Here is a 26,428-nt window from a genome sequence, read left to right on the forward strand (position 1 = left end):
CTTTTTTAATGGGGCAATAGGTCTCAATTATTGTTTTCCAAAGTGCTGCTTCAGGTTCAGAAGGATTTGGTAACAAAGGTAAAGAAGAGAAAACAATAAAAATTGGCTCTGATTTTGAACCTAAGTGATTAGTACTCTAGAGCAAATATTAAATATGGAAATGATTGAGAGAAAAGGACTTGCTTTTTTATTTTTTTCGTTCAGGTCTAGCGGGTTCAGTACAGTTATTTGTATGGAATGGCAATAATAGCTCTCTTATGTTTGTTTTATTTTTTTAGGGTGTTTTTTTTTTTTGCAAAATTAAATTTAACAGGTATGTTTATTTTTAAAAAAGCAAAAGTAGACCTTTCTTTTTCCTAGTGTGTCATGAGAATGGTGTGGGTGCAGGGGGACAGCATATGGAGCCATCGTGTTCTCTTTATCAGAATGGATACAGAACACATTAGAGATTTTAAAACAGAGGTTGACTTAGGAGAAATGAAGATAAGTTTGATTTTAGACATGTGATGTGGTAGTTGAAGTAAAAATAAAGCACTTGAATAGAAAAATATTTACAGAAATCAGGAATATGGAAGTCAAATATAGTAAGAGCAATGAGATTAAGAAAAAAAATACAGATGTGGAAATCTTCGGCAGTATAAAGCTAATCTCTCAAACCTGAAAAACAAATGCCTCTCTTGAGAGAGAGAGTGTGGAAAGAGAACACGAGGCTCGTGTTTATCATCCCCACCTCTGTATAGAATATGTCGACACAGTCCATTTGAGATTGCCCTTTGACTTCTCTTTCAGAGTCAAGACAATGGGGACTGTATGCTGGGCTGTTCTTAGGGGGCATCATTGGTGTCATCATGATTCTCCAAGTGGTGATACTACTGTTGAAAAGAAGAGGTAGGTGTCTGACAATAAAGAGATGCTTATCAGATTCTTTGTGGTAAGCAGGGAACCTCTCATCACAAGCACCAACTTAATCTCTTCACTTTAGTTTTCTTTAGGGAGCACCTTTGCAAAAACACTAAATAAACATATCCTGAGACCTTGTGCAATTCAGTCTAATTCAAAATGCTTTGATCCCCTATGCTAAGCTATGGGAATAAAAAGAGAAATGAGCCATAGGTATCTAAATGAGAGACGTGATATACAGATCATTTAAATTCAATACGGCAGACCCTGCTGAAGGGGTCCAGACAAGAGGCTTAACCACATTCACTGGAGAGAAATTCAGAGGACTCTTGGATCTCATTCAAGAAAAGTTATATTGTAATTACTGACTAATGGAAGGATATTATAAAAGTTATATTGTAATTACTGACTAATGGAAGGATTTTTGCTCAAAGGTTGAAATCTTTCAATAATTTCTCTTTATCCTTGCAATATCCCTCTGAGAGTAGTAAGATAGTTGCTTCTATGTGCCTTAGCAGTGGGCTGACACAGAGAGGCTAAGTGATTCATGCAAGGTCACCCAGCTGGTGGGAGGGAATAAAAACTGTTAACTATGTCTCCCAACTACTAGGGTGCATTCCCCTGGAAGGGCCCACACATCATCAGAAGACAGCAGAGGAAACGTTCTTTATTAAGATTTTAGCACAAATTCTGACTCACCTTGGGAAAGTGCGTAATTTGTGAGGTTGCTTAAAGTCAAACTAAACAGTATAGAAAATCACCCACAGCAGACTGAAACCATTACAGCCCAATTATTTCCTTGCAGGTTAAATGCCTAGAAGTATTTCTCCTTGACTCTCCTCCAAATTGTCCTATAGTTCAGTATCTCAGGATACTGTGCTCCCCTCTACCACACCTTCCTAACCCATGCACACCCTTGGCTCCTTGGCCAAGTCAGAAGGCCTTGCCCAAGACCAGTACAGAAGGCCCCTGGCTGGCCATCTTATGGCTGATCTCATTCTCAAATAGATCTATGCTGTCTGTAGATAACCTTCTATAAAGCCCTTACCTTAGCACTCTCATGTTGGTTTTGCTTATATAAGAACATCTAGATCACAGCAGAGCTGCCTACTTTGTCTCATTTCCTCCATCTAAGAGTTAGCTGGGGAGGAGATAGCGGATGAGGTGATTCAGATAGAAATCATGAGTACAGCCTAGGGGATGGGGCAGGGCAACCACATTTTGCTTGGATAATAAGGAAACAGTGAGATATTAAGGTTGAAAAAACTGAATAACACACCCACATTAACCTAGTTAGTGGAAGGTGCTGAGATCCTCACCCACATTCTTTTCTCAACTACATTCTGCTCATCATATGGTTGTGCTCTGAAGGTACTAGTAACCCTCCATCTCATCACAGTTCCCTGTCACTGTACCCAATACACATATGCATCCTCATCTCCAGTCACCATGTATTTCTTCTCAGCCAGAAACCAAAAAAACCCTGCCTCAAACCTGTGGAAAAACCTATTTTTAATTGATGTACCCTCCAAAAGACTGCTCAAGAGATTATTCTGTTGGCAGTTTCTAATGCTGCCATCTCCAGAATGCAGCCAGACTCTGAAGGTTTTCAAATGGACTCTGGCAATTTTATATCCAAAATACGCTGATTAAGAACATGGGCTTTAGGCCCTGGCCAGTTGGCTCAGTGGTAGAGCATTGGCCTGGCGTGCAGGAGTCAGGTTCGATTCCTGGCCAGGGCACACAAGAGAAGCCCCCATCTGCTTCTCCACCCTTCCCCCTCTCCTTCCTCTCTGTCTCTCTCTTCCCCTCCCGCAGCTAAGGCTCCATTGGAGCAAAGTTGACCCAGGCGCTGATGATGGCTCTGTGGCCTCTGCCTCAGGCACTAGAATGACTCTGGTTGCAACAGAGCAACACCTCAGATGGGCAGAGCATCACCCCCTGGCGGGCATACTGGGTGGATCCCTGTCGGACGTATGCAGGAGTCTGTCTGACTGCCTCCCCGTTTCTGGCCACTGACAAGCTGTGTGACCATACAAATGACTTAACCTTTCCTCTGCAAAATGAGGATAATAGTATGTACTTCATTGTATTTTTATGAGAATCTGTGAGTTCAAACACAGAAATCATAGGATACAGTGGAATCCGAGGATAGATGGTAGATAGATGATAGATAGATAGATAGATAGATAGATAGATAGATAGATAGATAGATGATAGATAGATAGATAGATAGATGATAGATGATAGATAGATAGATGATAGATAGATGATAAATAGATAGATAGATAATACATACATACATCATCGACAAATCTCTTCATGTTGGTGAGTTAAAACATCGATGTTGAGCCCTGGCCAGTTGGTTCAGTGGTAGAGCATCAGCTTAGCATGTGGATGTCCTGGGTTCAATTCCAGGTCAAGGCACATAGGAGCAAGCAACCATCTGCTTCTCCACCCCTCCTCTTCCCTTTTTCTCTCTCTCCCTTCCCCTCCTGCAGCCATAGGTCAATTGGCTGGAGCAACTTGGCCTCAGGCACTGAGGATGACTCCATGGCCTCCGCCTCAGGCACTAAAAAAATGGCTTTGGTTGCAACAGAGCAACACCCCAGATGGGCAGAGCATTGCCCCCTAGTGGGCTTTGTGGGTGGATCCCAGTCAGGGAGCACACAGGAGTCTGTCTCTCTGCTTTTCCTCCTCTCACTAAAATAAAAATAAATTAATGTTGAAGTCTCATGGCCAGCAGAGGGTAGTACGGGAAGCATGTGGAAACAGTATTGTTTTCAAGATTTAAATTACTTATGTCAGGGGAGCTTTATGCTTCAGGTGAGAGCTGAAAAGGACATTAGACTGTCTACATATTCATTTTACAGTTCTGTAAACAGAAGAAACCCATTTAGATGACATGTTTTGTCCAATGCCAAACAGCTAATGAGAGCTGGAATGTAGATGTCCTAACCCTAAGGTCTTTTTCATTAGGTCTAAAGCCTCACTGACTTTGAGCTGACTTGAGCTGGCTCCAGAAAACCCGTCTTGCACTGGGAACAAAATATTAGACTAAGAGCTCTTGATTCAATGGTATTTTTGAGAAGCAACATTCAACCTTAATTTTTCTATCTGACCATTTAGGACTGTCCCCACAATTCTAAAGTTTAGCCTGAGCTGACATGTAAGACTGAAAATCCTTAAAAACTCGAGTCTGTTCTCTATTTGTTCTCCTGCAGCAGCTAGGACAGTGCTGGGCGGGCGCTTCTAACTTTGCAAACACTCATGGATTTGAACTGAAAGAATATATTTCAGAGAACTGACTTGTACCTCTTCTGTTACTTCCTCTGATCACCTCAATCCCATCCTCCATTCTACACACACACACACACACACACACACACACACACACACCTCAACCAGTAACAATCCTGAACAAAAAAAGTAATGCTGAAACCACCAGGCATTCCACGCCCATGCTCACACATGAAAATTACACATTGACATTTTGAATTCTTTGAGCTTCCCCAGTGGCTGCCCACTGTTTCCTCCCCAGAGATCACACCCTATTTCCCTTCCAAAGAAAAATACATCTTTCTTAAGTACTATTCCCTTTGACACATGCTCCTAGTTTTTTAAGAAAATTAATTCACTGCTGTTAAAATAAGTGTACCTTAAAGACTGTGTAATTTACTCTGGGTTAGGTATTCATTGCCTCTGCCTGGACTTCTTAATAGTCCCCAAATAGGACTCCATGTTTTAGTGTGTTACCGTATTTCCCCATGTATAAGATGTACCTTAATTTTGGGGCCTGAAATGAGAATGTATTACATAAAGTTATTGAACTCAAGTTTTATTCATCATAAAATTTATACAACTCCTCATCACTGTCAAAACTCCCGTCCGTTATCTTGTCCTCATCTGTGTCTGATCATTGTCTTCAACAAGTGCAAAAAAGTGGGAAATGCAAGTAAAAAGGTCTACAACCACTGTATAAGACACACTCAGTCTTTAGACCCCAAAACGTTTTAAAAAGAGTGCATCTTATACATGAGAAACATAGTACTACATGATGCATGCAAAGAATAACACAAAGCATTAGAAAGAATGACATACATGAAAATGTCTTCAACACATTGTAAGTGAAAAGCTCAAGTTACAGAGAACTGTGTATGAAATGACCTATTTGCATACAGCAAATGTCCAGGACGGTGCTGTCTCATATGGTGGCTGCTAGCCACATGTGGCTTTTTAAATTTAAATTAATTAGAATCAAATCAAATTTAAAACTCAGTCCTTCAGTTGCATTAGCCACAGTTCCAAGTGCTCAATAGTTACCTATGAGTTGTGGCTACCATATTTGACTTCAAACATGGAACATTTTTATCATTACAGAGCTGATCTAGAAGGCTATGCATCAAACTGTTAAAAGTGGTTACTTCTGAGAATGAAATTGCATAGGTTAATTGGGGAGAGGGACATACTTTTTACTCTATACAATTTAAATTTTTTAAAAGAAAATAAATTATTTTTGTAATTCAAAAAAAGCCCATAAAACTGATTAAAATGTTTTGCAACTTATTACTTCCCAGAGACCCTGGGCTCTGAGCAAATTTTTCATTTGGTAGGCAATAGGATGACATTATAGCTTTTATTGAGCAAGTAGTCTTAGGTTGATCAGCCTTCTTATACCTTCTCCTTCCTTTGCACACACACCAAGTCCCACTGAAACAGAAAGGTGAGATAGCTATGAGTGAAGCAAGAGGTCTTGAGCTGAAGAATACAAAAGAGGTATAGGTAACTTGCCCTTCCCTTAAAGAACTTAGAATCCTATAAAGGACCAGATTGCCTGATCAGTAGTGGCATAGTGAATAGAGCCTTGACCTGGGATACTGAGGTCCCAGGTTCGAAACCCAAAAATCACCAGCTTAAGCACAGGCTCACCAGCTTAAGCATAGGGTCACTGGCTTGAACATGGGATCATCAAAATGATTTCATGATCTCTGGCTTGAGCCCAAAGGCCACTGGCTTAAGCCCAAGGTCACTGGCTTGAGCAAGGGGTCACTGGCTCAGCTTGAGCTCCCTGGTCAAGGCACATATGAGAAGCAATCATTGAACAACTAAAGTGCTGCAACTGCAAATTGATGCTTCTCATCTCTCTCCCTCCCCCCCCCACACACCAGATTCATGCATCAAAAAATAAAGATTAAAATAACCAATTACACCTAACATTTATTGGTAATTTACTATGTGCCAGGCACAATTCTAAACACTTTCCAAGTAATGCCTTATGTAATTATCACAACAGTCCTATGAGACAGGTATTTCAATCCATTCTACAGATAGAAAACTAGGTTCAGGGAGTTCAAGTAACTAACCTAATGTCATATGACAAATATGCAGGGTGGGTGGGACTCAGTGCTTTGTTCCTATAATACTCTTAGGGTAGGACAGTATGCAATGGGAGTAAAAAATAGACAGATCTGAACAGAGAGTTTATGTTGGGGCCCAGAGGAAGATAATTACTATGGTTTTTTTCCCCAGGTAAAACAGACCATTACCAGCCAGCAGTGGAAGAGAAAAACCTTACTATCTATGCCCAAGTCCAGAAATCAGGTGTAAGTTCTATACTTTCTTTTTCTGGGATGTTTCCCTTAGATTTTTGCCAGTTCACCATGCATTTCTACCATTCACAGTCCTACGTGGGTTCCAAAACAAAATTAGGAAAATTAGGGAAGCAGAAATCATGAACAAGAACTCTCTAAAAGGTAGTAAGCTTCAGTGTCAAATGGAACTATTAGTTAATGAAATAACAGAAAATACTGGGTAATCTTCTGGACATCAGTTTCTTCACTGGGAAAAAAAATAAGGAAGTTAGAAAAACAAGGCATGTGACTCCTTTCAGACCTGGTGTTCTAGTAGTCTACGTTTCCATGTTATGACACTGTCTCCTTCTTTAGGGAAAAAGGTAAGGCTTGAGGAGAGAGGGTAAGGTTTTAAAAAGCTACTGCATGACATTTGTCTGATCCAAGTTTAGAAGTTCGCAAAGTGCTAAAGAGACAAGGAGGGAGGATCTTGAGGGTTCTGGCTTGAAAGTGGTTGAAGAAATGGATAATGATAAACAGGCTAGAAATGAAAGAAAGCAAAATGGTGATGGTTGGACTAAGACAACAGAGAGGGCTAAAGAAAACTAGAGTCATGATGAAGCTGAGCAGATGTTAGAAGGAAGAAGGAGCCAAAGGGATTATGATTAGCTATGATGATGATATAGCTTTTCACAAATGAAGACAATTCTAGGTTACCGGCCAGAATCTGGCCATTTATGGTGTGTGGGAAATCAAATTCTGGAGTAAAGGATATAAAGGTAAAGACAGCTTTGATTAGTACCTTGGGAAATTGCATCAGGTAATAATAAATGCATTTCTAATAGCCAGAGATGAACTTTTGGACAAATCTTTTACTTCTGCTGCCCTCTAGTGTCCTGGAGGGTTTACTGCACAGGCCATGACCACAGAACCAAGCTTCATTTCAATGATAGAGTCCCAAGAGCAACCTCTTGCATTTATACATTTAGGTAATCAGTTTCAATTCCTGGAATAGAAGCAATTTTGTTTGGTTCTTTTTGATGGATTTTATTTGCTAATATTTTAATTTTTTTTTTCCATTCAGGTGTCTGAGTGAAATTGGCCTGTAATTTTTCTTTTTTGTAATGCCTTTGTGTGGTTTTGATATCAAGAATATGCCAACCTCACAAAATAGGTTGGGGTATGTTAGTTTCTCAGTGCTGCTGTAACAAATGACTACAAAGTTGGTGATTCAAAACAGGAAAAATGTATTCTTTAACAGTTCTGAAGACCTGAAGCCCAAAGTAAAGGTGTCACACGGTCATGCTCCTGCTTAGACCCTAGGGGACAATTTTTTTTTTTTCCCTGAAGCTGGAAACGGGGAGAGACAGTCAGACAGACTCCCGCATGCGCCCGACCGGGATCCACCCGGCACGCCCACCAGGGGCGACGCTCTGCCCACCAGGGGGCGATGCTCTGCCCCTCCGGGGCATTGCTCTGCCGCGACCAGAGCCACTCTAGCGCCTGGGGCAGAGGCCAAGGAGCCATCCTCAGTGCCCAGGCCATCTTTGCTCCAATGGAGCCTCGCTGCGGGAGGGGAAGAGAGAGACAGAGAGGAAGGGTGGGGGTGGAGAAGCAAATGGGCGCTTCTCCTATGTGCCCTGGTCAGGAATCGAACCCGGGTCCCCCGCACGCCAGGCCGATACTCTACCGCTGAGCCAACTGTCCAGGGCCGGGGACAATTATTCTTTGCTTCTTCCAGCTCCCAGTGGCTCCAGGCACTCTGGAATTTGTTGGCTTATAGCTACAAAACTCTTGTTTCTTCTTGATCTTTACATAACTTTCCTCCCTCTGTGTCTCTGTGTCTCCTTCTTTTCTGTGTTTTATAGAACACTGATCACTGGATCTAAGACCCACCCTAATCCAACATAACCTGATTTTGAAATTATTACTATAATTATATCTACAAAGACCTATTCCAAATAGTCACATTTTGAGACTCTGAGTGAACGTATTTTGGGGGACCACAATTCAACTCATTACAAGATATACTTCCTTTTTACTATTCTCTAGAAATATTTAGGTAGAATTTTGTTATTTTTTTCCTTGAAATATTTGGCAGAATTCATGTGTGAAACTCTGAGCCAGAGATTTCTTTGAGGGAAGATTTAAATTATATTTTTATTATTTCATTTGCCGATTAGATTAGTAATTAAATATTTTTTCTGTTCTTTTATTGTCTGCCCCTTAAATAAGAAAATGTATTTTTGACTTACAAAGGTCTAATATTTATTTTCTTCCTGAACAATATTTCAATTCCATCTTTATTTTATTTTATTTATTTTTTGCAAGAGAGACAGATGGCAGGGAGACAGAAAGGGACAGACAGACAAGAAAGGAGAGAGATGAGAAACATCAATTCTTTGTTGCAGCACTTTAGTTGTTCATTGATTGCTTTTTCATATGTGCCTTGAACAGGGGTCTCCATCTAAGCCAGTGACCCCTTGCTCAAGCCAGTGACCTTGGGCTTCAAGCCAGTGACCTTTGGGTTCAGGCCAGAGAACATGGGGTCATGTATATGATCTCACACTCAAACCAGCGACCTGGTGCTCATGCCAGAGACCTTGGGGTTTTGAACCTGGGTCCTCAGTATCTCAGGTGACAGTTCTATCCACTGTGCCACCACCTGGTCAGGCTATTTTTTATTTTTTTGACTCCCCATCTTTTTTACCTCTGGATTTATATACCTTTAAGGTCATTATTTTAATTTCATATATATTTTAAATATATGACATAATTATTATTGTTTTCTTTTTTTTTTTTTTTTTTTTTTTTGCAACAATAAAAGCTTTATTGAGTACAGAGCGCATCCCACCCGACGATGTTCCCTGGTCCCGGGGACAGAGGCCAGGGAAGTCGCATAGGGTGACCCGTGTGGGGGATATTTAACGGGTCTCCTCTAGGGTGGTCGAGCTGATATGACGTGATGAAATCTCACTGGCTGACGGACGGTCGCTCTTTTCCCAAGGACTCCTGGGAAGTTTCCTTTGGCGCGCATGAGTGTGGGCGGTTCCAGCCAAGTTCCTGGGTCTGGGTTCCTCACGTGACCTTCCCCCGTTGCTGACCACCTTACATTCCGATCTTTTGTGTTAGTTAGGGGCGCCACTTATTTGTCTGCTTCCTGCTGGTTAGGGGCGTCGTGGGGAGGGGAGATTGGAAGGTGGTGGCTCTGAGGGGAGCTGGGAGGAACATCTGTTTGGCCGTGAGTTGAGAAACTTTGTGGAAGTTCCGTTCCTGCAGCATTACCCTGGGTTCTCCGAGTCCAGGCCGTGTCCTAGGAGTGTGAACAATGGGCCCGCCTGGCTGGCTTGGCCTCCCATCTGAGTGGCTTGTCCTCCACATAGAGATGCTGAGAATGAGCCTGCTGCCCAAAGGGGGCAAGTGCTCCGCCAGTGACCGGGCTGCTTGCAATTAGGGCAGGGCTTAGTGGGTGGCCTCAGGCAGGGGCACTGCCGGGACCAATAACCCTCCTTGCCACACTTAACGCAAGCTCCTGGTGGGGATCCCCTTTGCAGGCCGGACTTAGGGCGAGCACCTTCTGTGCCTTGCCTCTGTTGCTCTGTCGGCCTCAGGGCTGCCACAGGAGACTGGGTTTGGAACGTTACCTTCTGCCGCATGCGGGCCTGGCGAACAGCCTCGGCCTTTTCCTCCCGACCATTAAAAACTTTAAATGCCATGTTCACAGGTCTCAGATAGGGGTTTAGGAGTTGAGAATACGAGGAGGGGGGCTCATGAGGAGCCTGGCATCCAGATCTAGCTGGAAACGCTGGAGTCAAAAAGCTATTATTGTTTTCAATATGCATTTAGACTTACCCACATTCTAATTATTTATTATTTATTTATTTATTTTTATTTTTTTATTTTAGTAAGAGGAGAGGGGCGGAGAGATAGACTACTGCATGTGCCCTGGCTGGGATCCACTCGGCAAGCCCACTAGGGGGTGATGCTCTGCCCATCTGAGGCCATTGCTTCATTACAACCGGAGCCATTTTTTTTTTGTTTGTGTTTTTAGCACCTGAGGAGAAGGCCGTAGAGCCATCTTCAGTGCCGGAGGCCAACTCAATCAAGTCAATCAAGCCATGGCTGCGGGAGGAGAAGAGAGAGAGATAGAGAGAAGGGAGGGAGGAAGGGTGGAGAAGCAAATGGTCACTTCTCCTGTGTGCCCTGACCTGGAATTGAAGGTGGGATTTCCACACACTGGGCTGATTCTCCACCACTAAGCCAACCAGCCAGGGCCTTACCCACATTCTTAAAAAAAATTTTTTGTTCATATTTACGATGTCTATATGATATTATACAAAGACTGTGATAGCATGGACAAATATTCACATTTATTAATATTTCCTTCATTCTTCATTTTTAATAGCTATTTAATACCCTTAATAAAAACTATAATAACATAGAAATTTATTTACCCAATATTTTCTGTTTGCTAGAGACTCTTATAGGTCTTATCAGGGCTAGCACCTTGCACAATTCCAGGGGACAATCCGCATTCATAAAAAGCATATGATTATAATGTGCCTGCAGTTTCTTGCAAATTATACTTCCTAGAGTTGTGCCCTAACTAAACACACCAAGATACAAAAAGTACTAACTTATTACAGTTATGTTTAAAATAATTCCTTATACCTAAATAAAAATCATGAGTAGAAATCTAACAGCATGTTAACCATATTATGTTGAAGTGATAGAACTATGGGTGATTTTTTTCTCCCTTCTAAACTTTAATTAAATATGAAAATCATCACTATTTCCTTTCTCCCCTATGTTTCTACATCAAGTCATAGTAAAGTCCTTCCAGACAGGAAGACAGCAGGGATTGCTTCTGTTGCTAAAGGTCTCTTAAATAGTTTCACATTCTTCTCATTCATCTCATTGTTGCAAGTAATTCTTTCTTTTTTTTTTTTTTTTCAGAGACAGAGTCAGAGAGAAGGATAGACAGGGACAGACAAACAGGAACAGAGAGATGAGAAGCATCAATCATTAGTTTTTCGTGGCGCATTGTGACACTTTAGTTGTTCATTGATTGCTTTCTCATATGTGCCTTAACCGCGGGCCTTCAGCGGACCGAGTAACCCCTTGCTCAAGGCAGTGACCTTCGGTCCAAACTGGTGAGCTTTTGCTCAAACCAGATGAGCCCGCGCTCAAGCTGGCAACCTCGGGGTCTCAAACCTGAGTCCTTCCATATCCCAGTCCGATGCTCTATCCACTGCGCCACCGCCTGGTTAGGCGCAAGTAATTCTTTCTTAAGTTCAAACTTTCTCCAAAATATAGTACGTACAAGTTGTATGGGATATTGAATGTTTGAATCAGGCAATTACTGCTTGAATTACCTTCTACAACATTATTTTCAAAGTGTTGGCTAGCTCCTTTTTACTAAAATATGGTCTCTGACCAAGCATTAGCAGTGATCCTAGGACCTTATTAAAAATGCTGAAACCCAGGCCACATCCCAGATCTTCTGAAATGCAGCCAGCCTCCTAACAAAATTCCCAGGTAACTCATGATCACATTAAAATATGAGAAGCCCTGATCTACCCTCAAGCTCTTCCAGTAATGAGGGATTCACTGTCTCCTGAGGCAACTCAACTCACATTTAAATACAATTTATATTAGAAAAATTTTTATTATATTGAAAAAAAGATTTCCCTATAATTCTAACCTTGTTTTAAACCTGATGGACTTTACAGAACAAATCTAATTTCTTTTCTACATAGCAATTCAACAAAATACTTGGAAAGAAAGATTATATTCTACCTGGAATCCTTAAATTTTTCCAATTCCTTATCTCTTCCATCAGGTGACAAGATTTTGAGTTATCATCTATTAAAACATATGCTTTAGTTTCAGGTTTTGTTCTACATCCAGGAAAAGTGGAGAGTAGCATTATCATACACCAGTGTCCTCACTGGCACAGGGGGGACACTGTGATGATTTCCCTGGCATAAATTATATCATCGTCATCTTATAGGGATGTGGTCTCAATTTACCCCCACACTGACTTTATCCTGATATTGTGGATTTTTAATTCTTTCAAAGTGACATAACAAATAACAGCTAAAGGTTTTTTATGTTCCTGGCTCTGTTTTGTGAGAGAATGCAAAGAAATATAGGCCTTTTCTCAAGGAATTGGTAGTCTGGTTGCAGAAACAATGTTTAAATAGGAATGTGTTAAATTCAGCATACAGTTAAGTGCCATAGTGTGTGGGCTAGACTCTAAATACCTGAGGAATTTAGGTAAAGGAGAGATCATTATAAGTTGAGGTAACCAAAGAAGAATGGCATGATGGAAATAGCACACAATTTTAAAGATCTTAATGGGACTCTTGGCTTTAACACTTCTTGCATTATATACATTAGGAAAGTACTAAATATTTCTGGGCTTTGGCTTGTTGATCTGTAAAATGTGAGTGACAATAGTATTTAACATATAGAGTAGCTATGAGGCCTGACCTGTGGTGGCATAGTGGATAAAGCGTCAACCTGGAATGCTGAGGTCGCCGGTTCAAAACCCCGGGTTTGCCTGGTCAAGGCACATTTGGGAGTTGATGCTTCCTGCTCCTCCCCCTGTTCTCTCTATCTCTTTCCTCTCTCTCTCTCTCTCTCTCTCTCTCTCTCTCTCTCTCTAGTAAAAGTGAATAAATAAATAAAAATCTAGAGTGGCTGTGAGACAAATAAGAAGACATGTGAAGACAAATGAGAAGACACGTAAACTTTAACACACAATATGTGACTATTATTTAGTTCAATATTTGGACAGGAAAGAGAAGTAATGAAAAGCCATGTTATTGTATGGGGATGGAATTAACTCTACATATAATGGGTGATATAAGCCAGACTCAGATACAATGAAGATGCACTTCTCTTCTTGTGTCCCAGGAAGAGCCACACCATGGTTCACCATAAGGAATACTTTTCAAAGATCTGGGAAGTGCAAATGATGAATTAGGTTGACTCATGAGGTTTTGGGCTCCAAGATATCACTTGGGGAGTCCAAGCAAAGCTCAAAGAATTGAGTTCCAGGAAATTTGGGGAAGAGTTTCCACCTGGGAAGGAGGCTACACCAAATTATTCTAAGAAGTTTTCTAATTCAAAGCATTTTGATTTTGTGTTTCTTCATGGGAAGTGTTAGATGGGAAATAACTCTCTCTTCAGCTAATTTTTCACTTTTTTTTCTTCTCTTGTAGTCTATTCAGAAGAAACTTGATCCTCTGCCAGCTCAGGACCCTTGCACCACTATTTACGTTGCTGCCTCAGAGCCTGTCCAAGAGCCTGTTCAGGTGAGGCATCACTCTATAGAGAGGGACTAGGTGGAGAGAAAAAGTGGGACCTATGTAGAGCTGAAACAGAATACTAAAATGGAAAGGCAGGCCTTAGCAAGAAGGTAGCAAGAAGTATCTGTGGCCTTAGTTGCAGAGCTTCTGGGAAATCCTTTATGACTACTCACATGGTGTCACAGCTTGCTCTGCTCACTACTGTTTCTCTTAGAGTTGTCCAGGGACCACATCAGAATCAGCTGGTATATTTATTAAAAATAAAGATTTGGCCCTATCTGATTGGCTCAGTGGTAGAGTATCAGCCTAGCAGGTGGATGGCTCAGGTTCGATTCTTGGTCCGGACACACAAGAGAAGCAACCATCTACTCCTGCACCCCTCCCCTTTCTCTCTCTCTCTCTATTTCTTTCTTTCTCTTCCCTCTCTGCATCCATGGCTCAATTGTTTCAATCAAGTTGGCTCCGAGCGCTGAGAATGGCTTGGTAGCCTTTGCCTCAGCTGCTAAAAATAGCTCAATTGCCAAGCAGTGGAGCAATGACCTCAGAAGAGCAGAGTATCACCCCATTGGGGTCCTGCCAGATGGATCCCAGTCAAAGCACATGTAGAAGTATGTCTTTCTGCCTCCCCTCTCATTTAATAAATAGATAATTAATTAATTAGTTTTCCTGAGGCCTTCCACCTAGGATTCTATTCAACCAGAATGTCTATAATAAGTAATGAGGAATCTACACATTAGAAAACACCATCTCCCAGGTGGTCCTGATGTACATTTAAGTTTAAGGATCACATTTTGTGCTCAGGTCTCAAGTCCAGCTGCATAGCAGAATTTTCCATGGGAGCTTGGAAAAATACTTGTGTCTAGGCTCCATCCAGCCATATTTAATCAGAATATTTAGGAATTGAGCTCTGCATAGGTATGAGCTTTGCATAGAATGTAATATGCAGCCCAAAATGAGCCTCACCTATTCTACCCAATTGCAAAATCAGCACTGGATTAATTTTACTGGACAGAAAATTTTCCTTTTACTAAATGGACAGAAACAGATTCTGATCTAAAATTTCAGCTCAAGTTGTGCTCTATGAAATGAAGCATTTTAAGAGATGGTTAAGAATGAAAAGACCACAGAAATGCCTCATTTACTTCTTCAAATCTCTTACTGTACACATACTCTAACTTCAAAACCTGTTTAAAATGTAGATTTTTAATGAAATTTTCTTCAGAAAGTAAAACAGCATATTTCACATTTTATAGGAAAACCTTGGACCTGCTATTTGTTCAGTGGATAGAGAGTCAGCCTGGTATATGGATGTCTTGGGTTTGATTCCTGATCAGAGCACACAAGAGAAGTGACCATCTGCTTCTCTCCCACTTTCTCTTCAGTTTTCACTCCCCCTTCTTTTTATCTTATTTCAAGGGTTGGCCTTGAGCACTGAGGATAGCTTAGTTGGTGTGAGTGTGTCAGGTTTAGGTGTTAAAAAAGGCCAAGTTGATTCAAGCATTGGCCCCAGACAGGGGTTGCCAGGTAGATCCTAGTCAGGATGCATGCAGGAGTCTGTCTCTCTATCTCCCTTCATCTCACTTGAAAAAAAGAAAGAAAGAAAGAAAGAGAGAGAGAGAGAAACTGTGTGATATGGAAATAACCAAACTGCCAGATGTAGAGTTTAGAATAATGATTGTTAGGATGTTTAGAATGAACAACAATGGATGGTCACTACAAACACCTAAATAAAGAGATAGCAAGATAAAAAAAGACATTGAAATATTAAAAAAGAATCAGCCAGAGGTGACAAATACATTATCAGAAATGAAGACGACAATGGAAGGAATTAAAAGTAGGATGGATGAAGCTGAGGATCAAATCAGTGAGCTGGAGGACAAGATGAACAAATGCATGAAAGCAGAGCAGAAAAAAGAAAAGAGACTCAAAAAGTCTGAGGAAACTCTGAGAGAGCTCTGTGACAACATGAAAAGAAATAACATCCACATCATAGGGGTTCCTAAAGAAGAAGAGAAAGGACAAGGGATAGAAACTATTCAATCAAATCATAGCTGAAAACTTCCCTAAATTGATGCAAGGAAGGGTCTCACAAGTTCAAGAAGCACAGAGAACTCCATTAAAGAGAAACCCAAAAAGACCTACATCAAGACACATCATAATTAAAATACTAAAGCTAAGTGATAAAGAGAAAATATTAAAAGCTGCTAGAGAAAAGAAGGCTATCACCTAAAAAAGGAGCCCCCATAAGGTTGACATTCGACTTCTCAACAGAAACACTTGAGGCCAGAAGGGAATAGCAAGAAATATTCAAAGTAATGCAGAACAAGAGCCTACAACCAAGACTACTTTATCCAGCAAGGCTATCATTTAAAATTGAAGGAGAAATAAAAAGCTTCTCAGACAAAAAAAAAAAAAAAAAAACCTCAAGGAATTCATTACAACCAAACCAATGCTGCAGGAAATGTTAAGTGGCTTGTTGTAAACCAATCAAAGTGGGAAAAGAATATACCAAAAGAGGAATACAGCTTTAAAGAATAAAATGGCAATAAACAACTACATATCAATAATAACCTTAAATGTAAATGGATTAAATGATCCAATCAAAAGACATAGGGTAGCTGCTTGGATAAGAAAACAGGACCCGTACATATGCTGTCTACAAGAGATACACCTTAAAACAAAAGATGCACATAGACTGAAGGTAAAAGAATGGAAAAAAATCTGCGGTAGCAATACTTACATCAGACAAAATGGACTTTAAAACAAGTAAGAGATAAAGAAGGTCATTACATAATGATAAAGGGAATAATCCAACAGGAAGATATAACCATTATAAATATCTACGCACCTAATATAGGAGCACCTAAATATATAAAGCAGACTTTGATGGATATAAAAGGTGAGATCAATAGCAATATTATAATAGTAGAAGATTTCAATACCCCACTAACATCACTAGATAGATCCTCAAGAAAGAAAATTAAAATTAACAAAGAAACAGCAGACTTAAAGGACACACTAGATCAACTTGATTTAATAAATATCTTTAGAACCTTTCACCCCTAAGGCAGCAGAATATACATTCTTTTCAAGTGCTAATGTACATTCTCTAAGATAGACCACATGTTAGAACACAAAAGTAGTCTCAACAAATTTAAGAAGATTGAAATCATATCAAGCATTTTCTCTGATCACAATGGCATGAAATTAGAAATCAACCACAACAGAAATACTGAAAAATACTCAAACACATGGAAACTAAATAGCATGTTATTAAATAACAAATGGGTTAACAGTGAAATCAAAGAAGAAATAAAAAAATTTCTAGAAACAAATGATAATGAGCAAACAACTCAAAATTTATGGGACACAGCAAAAGCAGTCCTGACAGGGAAGTTCATAGTACTATAGGCATTCCTTAAGAATCTTGAAAAAGCTCAAATAAACAACTTAATCCTTCATCTAAAAGAACTAGAAAAAGAACAGCAAGTAAGGCCCAGAGGTAGTAGAAGGAAAGAAATAATAAAGACCAGAGCGGAAATAAATGACATAGAAGCTAAAGAAACAATACGGAGGATCAATAAAACCAAGACTGGTTTTTTGAAAGGGTAAACAAGATCGATGAACCTTTAACAATACTCACCAAGAAAAGAAGAGAGAGTATTCAAATAAATAAAGTTAGAAATGAGAGTGGAGAAATAACAACTGACACAACAGAAATAAAAAGAATTGTAAGAAAATACTATGAAGAACTGTATGCCAAAAAATTAAACAACCTAGGTGAAATGGACAAATTCCTTGAAACATATCATCTTCCAAAAGTCAATTGGAAGAATCAGAAAACTTAAACAGACCGATTACAACAAAAGAGATCGAAACAGTTATCAAAAAAGCTCCCAAAAAACAAAACTCCTGGGCCTGATGGCTTCACTGGTAAATTCTACCAAACATTCAAAAAAGAACTAACTCCTATCCTTCTTAAGCTATTTCAAAAAATTCAGGAAGAAAGAATACTTCTAAGTTCCTTTTATGAGGCGAGCATAATTCTGATTCCAAAACCAGGCAAAGACAACACAAAGAAAGAAAATTATAGGCCAATATCCCTGATGAATTTAGATACTAAAATACTCAACAAAATATTAGCAAACCAGATCCAGCAATACATAAATAAAATCATACATTATGATCAAGTGGGATTTATTCTGGGTAGGCAAGGATGGTACAACATTTGTAAATCAATTAATGTGATTCACCACATAAACAAAAGGAAGGAGAAAAACCACATGATAATTTCAATAGTTGCAGAAAAAGCATTTGATAAAATCCAGCACCCATTCATGATCAACACTCTTAGCAAAGTGGGAATACAGGGAACATATCTCAACATGATAAAGGCCATCTATGACTAAACCACAGCCAACATTATAATTAATGGACAAAAATTAAAAGCAATACCCCTAAAATCAGGAACAAGGTAGATGTGCCTCCTTTCACCACTCTTATTTAACATAGTACTGGAAGTCCTAGCTATAGCAATCAGACAAGAAGAAGAAATAAAAGGCATCCAAATTGGAAAAGAAGAAGTAAAACTATCATTATTTGCAGATGATATGATATTGTATATTGAAAACCCTAAAGTCTCAGTCAAAAAACTACTGGACCTAATAAACGAATTCAGCAAGGTGGCAGGATATAAAATTAATACTCAGAAATCAGAGGCATTTTTATACACAAACAATGAACTATCAGAAAAAGAAATTAAGGAAACAATCCCCTTCACTACTGCAACAACAACAAAATAAAGTGCCTAGGAGTAAATTTAACCAAGGAGGTTAAAGACGTGTACTCAGAAAATTATAAAACATTGATCAAAGAAATCAAGGAAGACACAAACAAGTGGAGGCATTACCATGCTCATGGTTAAAAAGAATAAACATAATTAAAATGTCCATATTACCCAAAGCAATTTATAAATTCAATGCAATACCAATTAAAATACCAATGACATACTTCAAAGATATAGAACACATATTCCAAAAATTTATATGTAACCAAAAAAGAACACAAATAGCCTCGGCAATCTTGAAAAAGAAGAATAAAGTGGGTGGTATCACACTTCCTGATATCAAATTATACTACAAGGCAATTGTATTCAAAACAGCTTGTTACTGGCATAAGAACAGACATGTAGATCAATGGAACAGAACAGAGAACCCAGAAATAAACCCACATCTTTATGGACAGCTGATATTTGACAAAGGAGGTAAGAGCATACAGTGGAGTAAAGACAGTCTCTTTAACAAATGGTATTGGGGAAACTGGACAGCTACCTGCAAAAAAATGAAACTAGACCACCAACTTACACCATGCACAAAAATAAACTCAAAATGGATAAAGGACTTAAATGTAAATCATAAAACCATAAGTATCCTAGAAGAAAACTTAGGCAGTAAGCTCACCAACATCTATCGCAGCAATTTCTTTGCTGAATTATCTCCACTGGCAAATGAAATATAAGACAGAATAAACAAATGGGACTATATCAAACTAAAAAGCTTTTGCACAGCTAAAGATAATATGAACAGAATAAAAAGACAAACCACACAATGGGAAAACATATTCGACAATACATCTGATAAGGGATTAATAACCAAAATTTATAAAGAACTTGTAAAACTCAACACCAGGAAGACAAACAATCCAATCCAAAAATGGGCATAAGAAATGAATAGACATTTCTCCAAAGAGGACATACAGATGGCCAATAGACAAATGAAAAAATGTTCAACATCACTAATCATTAGAGAAATGCAAATTAAAACCACAATGAGATATCACCTCACACCAGTCAGAATGGCGCTCATTGACAAAACAACACACAATAGGTGCTGGCGAGGATGTGGAGAAAGGGGAATCCTCCTGCACTGCTGGTGGGAATGCAGACTGGTGCAGCCACTGTGGAAAACAGTATGGAAATTCCTCAAAAAATTAGAAATGGAACTGCCCTTTGACCCAGCCATCCCACTTGTAGGAATATATCCCAAGGACACCATATCACCGACTGAAAAAAAAAAATGCACCCCCATGTTTATGGCAGCATTGTTCACAATAACGAAGATCTGGAAACAGCCCAAGTGTCCATCAGTGGACGAGTGGATTAAAAAGCTGTGGCACATATATACTATGGAATACTATGGCGCTATGAAAAAGAAGGAAATATTACCTTTTGCAACAATATGGAGGGACCTGGAAACTATTATGTTGAGTGAAATAAGCCAGGCAGAGAAAGAAAAATATAATATGACCTCACTCATTTGAGGAATTCAATGAACAATGTGAACTGAAGAACGGAATTGAGACAGAGGAGGGATCAGTGGGACCAGAGGAAAAGAGGACAGAGGGAAAGGGGATGATAGGATGGAATAAACCTGAAGGGAAAGGGGGAGGGCACTGTAGGGAGGGGGGCGAGGGAGATGTTGAGGGGAATAGGGGGGAGGGGGAGGCATTCGGGGTGACCCTAGAATCTATGTAAACACAATTAATTAAAGGAAAAAATGTTAAAAAAATAGAAAGAAAGAAAGAAAAAGAAACAAAGAAAGAAAGAAAAAGGGAAGGAAGGAAGGAAAGGAGGGAGGGAGGAAGAGAGGGAGGGAGGGAGAAAGGAAGGAAGGAAGGAAGGAAGGAAGGAAGGAAGGAAGGAAGGAAGGAAGGAAGGAAGGAAGGAAGGAAGGAAGGAAGGAGGGAAGGAAACCTAAATTTTTATCATTTCTGTCTTTTTCTTTCTCGGATTTTTTAATCCCCTCACCTGTCTTTGCCCCAAATCCTCATCTCCTCTTTCTCCCACTCTCCTTCCTTTTTTAGAGCTCAGTGATTTGGTATTCTCTTAGCTTCTCCAAACTGTGCCCCATGCCTAAAAGCAAAACAAGTGGTTTTTCTTATAAGTCAAGAGGACAGAAGAAAGCAAGAAGGAAGGAAAGAACTGAGTTCTGGTTCTCGGATGACTGGGACAGATCTCTCAGTCTCCTTGATGGCAGCCATACTCTTGGAGGGGAACTTCAGCCCATCTTGCAGGCAGCACAGGCAATCTGGGACCTGAGTGCTGCCTCCAGCAGTGCCTGACCTAACAGACCTTGAACAAGTCTCTGGGCTACATGATTTCTGAGACCCTTTGTTTTCCCTAAGCAGTGCTGTTTCTATTTGTCCCTGTGAAGCTAGTGCCAGTGGACAGACCCTGAACAAGTCTTTGTGCTACATGATTTCTGAGACCCTTTCTTTTCCCTAAGCAGTGCTGTTTCTATTTGTCCCTGTGAAGCTAGAGTCAGTCCCTCCACTCACAGACTTCTTCTGTTTTTCCCCCCAGGAACCAAGCTCCATCACAGTATATGCCAGCGTGACACTTCCAGAGAGCTGACACCACAGACCAGGTGAAAGGACTTTCTGAAGGAACATGGATGAGCCAAAATAAACACTGAACTTGGTCCCAGATCTCAAGTTCCTGTGACGCTCTGTTCACCTGTACACTTTCTGGATCAGTCCCCTGGAGATGTTGCTTCCACATCCACCAGTGAAATGGACAAGGAATGAAGCTTCTCAAGCAATTAGTCTGCTCTGCAGGGCTACAGGCCCAGAACAGAGTTTGCCATCTCTGTGGTGTGGCAGACAAAACGGATAATGCAAACCCAGTGAGTCCAAACCTTCAGGTGTCTTGCTCTTTACTGGGATTGGATAATGAAAACCAAAGGCAGAAAGCCAGAACATTTAGCGCCTTTCTCAGACAGCTGACCACCAGCCAGTCTGGAACAGTTTACATTCTGGCTGCCTGTACTTGGTTCTGGGAGCTGATCTCAATCACCATGCAAGCCTAATCAAGGCTCTGTGCCTCAGTTTCTCTGTTTGGATGGGCAGTGAAGGATACATTCCTTATTATAGGTAAAACACTGAGATTATTCTATAAAACAAGCTAAATAGTCAATAAACTGAAAACATGATGTTAAGTTCTCTGAGTTTTAGATAAAAGAATGAAAATAATCTAAGATTCACAAAAGTGTAGTTTTAAGAATGTGCAAATGGTGTTCAGATTTAAAAGAAAGTGCAAGTATTTGGTGATGCTATTACAAAGGAACTTGTCCCAGGGTAATTTTTCACTTCCTAAAATGATTTTTAAATCCTAGTTCTCTGGTGACTCAACTGAACAACAAACCTGGAACTTCAACTGAGACTCTTTAACCTGATTCTGAACCCATTTTACATCCATGACCTCACATTGCCAGGGTCTCTAGCTGGTACTTCCTAATCCCTCACACTAAATCTATCCTAAAGTAGAAAATTAACATATTTTAGCCCAACAGTTTGAAGTAATTAATAAATACTTTAAAAATTGCAGGCTGCAGACAGACCCTCTTTTCATAAAATCCTAGTTTCTTCCTATTGTCTTGCTTTCAGACAGGCCTTCTTCCATCGAAGCTCTTCTTCTTTATGATAAGTACTTCTATGACTCTAGTGAACACTTTAAGAAATCCCTATCTTACAACCATGTGACGAGGACCACCAACATTTCAGCTCAAAACTCCGAGGTCCTGGTCACTTTGTGCCTCCTTTGTTCAGTCTGTTCCTGTTTTCTTCCCGTTGCTTGCTGTAGCTCATTCCCTGGCACCAGTGTTGGTAATAGCACTCTGAGCTGCAATCAACAGAAATTGGTTTGAATTCTTTTTTAATATAGAAAATGATTTTACTGAAAAGATATTTGTTGGGTCAAAGAACTGCTAGAAAGTTCTGTAAAACCATGCTTTACAAATGAGCATGCTTTAAAAAAGAGAGAGACATAAGCTGCGGCTAGGACCAGAGCCCGAATCACAAAACCAGCCTAGGGATGACAATGCTGAGCACTAGTTGCACTGCCATTGCCCTCCCAGCCCAAGATCTGGACTCCACCACTCCCTTCCAACCTCGGCTGGACTGGGAAACTCTAACTGCCGTTGGCACTGTCTGCACCAAACTGACTTTCCCACGGTCCATTCTTCGTCTCTCTAGCTCTAGTTTCTAATTCAGAGTTTGGGACTGAGTGGCCAATCATGGCTCACATGTCCATGTTCTAACCCAAGGGAGGCTGGAAATTAAATATCTGGTATTTTCTACTTTCATAGTGGTGGGTGGGATCTGCCTCTTATCAGTTAGATAATTCCCCAAACATAAGCAGAGGAATTCAATGCTAGGGAGGCAAAAAAAAAAAAGTCCACTACATTACTCTTGTCTAACCTTGGGCTCATTAGCTGTCTGTTATGAATATTTTCTCCTTTACTACAACTCATATTGTCCCAGCAGCTCATTTGGGTTTTTCCTGTGGCTAAATTCCACCTGAAAGAATGGAAGAAGAGAAGGGGAGGCTATCCCCTCAAAATTCCTTGTCCTGGGCTCAAAACCTAAATAGGGAGGATGGTTGTGTCTCGGAGTCTTTGTGCCATTCTTCAAATGATTGGGAAAGCAGAGAATCCCTCAGATTTCACCAAAGGCATTGTGAGTAAGCTGGAACATTTCTTTTCCTCAGGCTTAGAAAGGTAAAACTGATACTTTAGAGTCTAATTTACCCATGTTTCTTCTCTAATGTTTTTTTCTGAATGAGCATAGCTGAATTCAAGAGAACTCAGGGGAAACTGGCCCATTTTCTATCCTAAGGGACTGCTATTCTGAAATACAATCATTCATTAGTCTCAAGCCTCTTTAGGACACTTGGTCTAGTCCGACAACCAGGATGTGATTGGTAAAGAATGTATATATTGACTAAGAAACCACTGATTACAATAAATCACTTCTCTTTCTGAAGTTTTTGTTTCTACCTCCTGGAAATGAATAAAATAGAGACAGTTCATCATGGAAATTGCACTCCTGTCTTTTGTTACCTAGAGCAGTGGTTTTCAACCTTTTTATACTTGGGGATAGGTGAAAATGGAAGAATTATTCCAGGGACTGCTAAGGCAGAAATCATCCTGAACATAAGCTAATTTGACTAAGATCATTGGGTCTGCAATCTTCATACAACATCAGGGTGGTTAACTTTTTCATGGACCAGTCTGTGAACTAGCGGTTGAAAAACACATGAAGTAGCAGTATGACAAAACGTGCATTATGGACTTGTGTCTCTATAGCTATAGTTATGAAATACTAAAGGTGGCTGATTTGATTTGATGAGCTGTGAGGTTGTCCCTTTCCTGGGATATGGGCAAGGGTTAGCTCTGTGCCCTCTTCACCAATGTCAAAAGCCACACTCCACATGAAGAAGAGAACTGTATTTAAAGGATTATTTAATTTTTGCCACTGTCAGAGTAATAGCTTTTTCCAAACTTCTCCAAATTCCCCTTGTGGAGCAAATCTAGAGCAGGGTTTCTCAACTGTAGCACTATTGACATTTTGTCCAGATAATTGTTTGTCATGGCTGTCTTGTGCATTGTATGATGTTTAGCAGATGTCAGTAGCACATCTTCTGGCCCTGATCATGACAATCAACAATGTCTCCAGACATTGCTAAATTTTCTCTGGCAGAAAAAAATCTTCCCACTGATTGAGAATCGTGAATCTAGAAACATACTGGCTTCATAGTGACTTTTACATAAACTAAATATACTTCTATATACCAAGAAATAGGGTCTTCAGAAATCACATTTTGAAAGTGTCCACTAAGACTATATTTTCAGGCATCATTTTTATAGTTTGTTGAAAGTGGCCATTTGGTCACTTAAGCATGGCCCACACCTGCCAGTATTCTAAAGTTTATCTAAATCCTAGAATTATCAGCATAGCTTTTTAAAAATTATGATGCCCAAACACTATCTCAAATCCAAATGAAATCTGGGTTGAGATCTATGGAACCATCAATTTAGAGGCTGTCCTTAGAACCTGAAAGGATTTCGTGAGAGTTCCACCCAACGACCACAAGAGGGAGATGTATCAATGCTTCAGCCCACCTTACCACATGCATCCACAACACCACTTCTCTTACATCTAAAAGATGTGGACCTAGATACAGACTTGCTGAGACTGGCTGGATTCTCATTGGCTCACAATACTTAACAGACTGAAGGGAGATTTGAGCTCTCCCCTTAGATATAAAGGAAATCCATTGTGTATTGATGACAGACTCTAATCAAAGTGAACTGTGATAAGCTTATTTCACAGAAGATTTCTAGTTCTACTCAATGTTTCACTCATTGAACAAATAGTTATTATGGTCCTACTAAGTGATAAAGCCTGTCATCCAGTGGGAGAGACAAGGAACACAAGCAATTAAAATGTTATATAGTAGGTAGACAGTCACATGATCTACTGGGGATTGATGTACTTGATAATAAAAGATGTTAGCAATAATTACACTGGGACAATGGCTGGGCAAACCAGAATGTGTAGTTACCCTAACAAGACACAAATAAGATCACTTGGTGTCACAGAGGGCAAGAAAAAAGATTCCTAGGGGGATAAAACAGTCCCCTCTATCAAAAAAGGTTGAGGAGAAAGGAAACTTAGAAAGAGTTACTGGATTTGGACTTAGTAAGATGACTGTGAAGTGAGAGAAGTAAGATTAAATAAAGATTATTAGGTCAAGTGAAGGACGGTGCTTTTTTAAACTTCCTGTCATTTTCTGCCTCCCCAAATCCTTTAGGGGTATAAATCAAACATTCAGGGTTGAAACCCTAGTCAGGGTTGAAAGAGACCTTAAAAGTCTCTTGTTTAGCCAAAGTCCTGACTCTCCTCTAGCACATCCTGATATTGTAACCCACACGTCACCACCTCCAGTAGTGAGGACCACTCACTCTTTCAGTAGAGGAGAGGGCATCCCTGGTTGTCATAAAGTTGTTGAGATAAAACAAATATTCACCTTTCTGTCAAGGTTCCCCTCATTTAACCCTTACCTATACTAGTTCCATTCTTGTACTTGCAGCTAAGGAAAATTTAATCTAATCTATATTTTTAAAAACCTTTCAAACATTTAATGACATTGATTCTTCTCCTTTTCTCCTACTCTCAACCTTTCTCTAATAATCCTGTTTTCTTCATAATAAACAAATTTTTCCTTCTAGCCATGAATTCTTTTTTGCCAGATATTTGTGTATGAGTGGGAATGAGGGGAATTTGGCAACTGCTTCACAATAAGAAGCAGGTGTCTAGTGACATTTTTAAGGCTTAGTGTCCTATTTGGTGTGATCTTCCATCTCTGCATAGTATCTACTGACAGCCTATTTGAGAACTTTGTTTCCTGTCTCCTTGAGAGCTCATGGGGATCCCTAAGATGGATTGGTATAATACCATAGCAACTATTTACTGCCAGCCTTGGAAAAGGAGGAATCAGAAATGATTTGGTCTTGGAAAGAGGTACTATTAGCCTAGACAGAATTTAAGTCAACTGGGAAAATGAGCAATCAAGAAGTCATAATAAAATGTTAAAGGGAGATGGAAAAACTAAGGGAAACAGTGTCAGACTAAAATGGAGAATATATTTTAAGAAAAATAGCCTCAAACACTTAAAACATGGTAGAAATCTCCCATCCAAGTACTAACCAGGCCTGACCCTGCTTAGCTTCCAAGATCAGACGAGATCGGGCATGTTCAGGGTGGTAATGCACCCCCATGTTTGTGGCAGCATTGTTCACAATA

General features: G+C 39.9%; 1 protein-coding gene across 1 annotated transcript in view; it reads left to right on the top strand.

Moving 5' to 3' along the window:
* SLAMF1 (signaling lymphocytic activation molecule family member 1) overlaps positions 1-23,619 on the top strand; it is a 50,713-nt gene extending 27,094 nt beyond the window's left edge. Inside the window, exons 4-7 of the mRNA XM_066255162.1 lie at positions 790-888; positions 6,430-6,503; positions 13,700-13,792; positions 21,147-23,619. Coding sequence (XP_066111259.1) covers positions 790-888; positions 6,430-6,503; positions 13,700-13,792; positions 21,147-21,197 — 317 coding nt within the window. The 3' untranslated portion in view covers positions 21,198-23,619. The remainder of the gene's footprint in view (positions 1-789; positions 889-6,429; positions 6,504-13,699; positions 13,793-21,146) is intronic.
* The last annotated feature ends 2,809 nt before the right edge of the window (positions 23,620-26,428 follow it).

This window comes from Saccopteryx bilineata, chromosome 2 (genome assembly GCF_036850765.1).
Source record: "Saccopteryx bilineata isolate mSacBil1 chromosome 2, mSacBil1_pri_phased_curated, whole genome shotgun sequence".
Taxonomy (NCBI): domain Eukaryota; kingdom Metazoa; phylum Chordata; class Mammalia; order Chiroptera; family Emballonuridae; genus Saccopteryx; species Saccopteryx bilineata.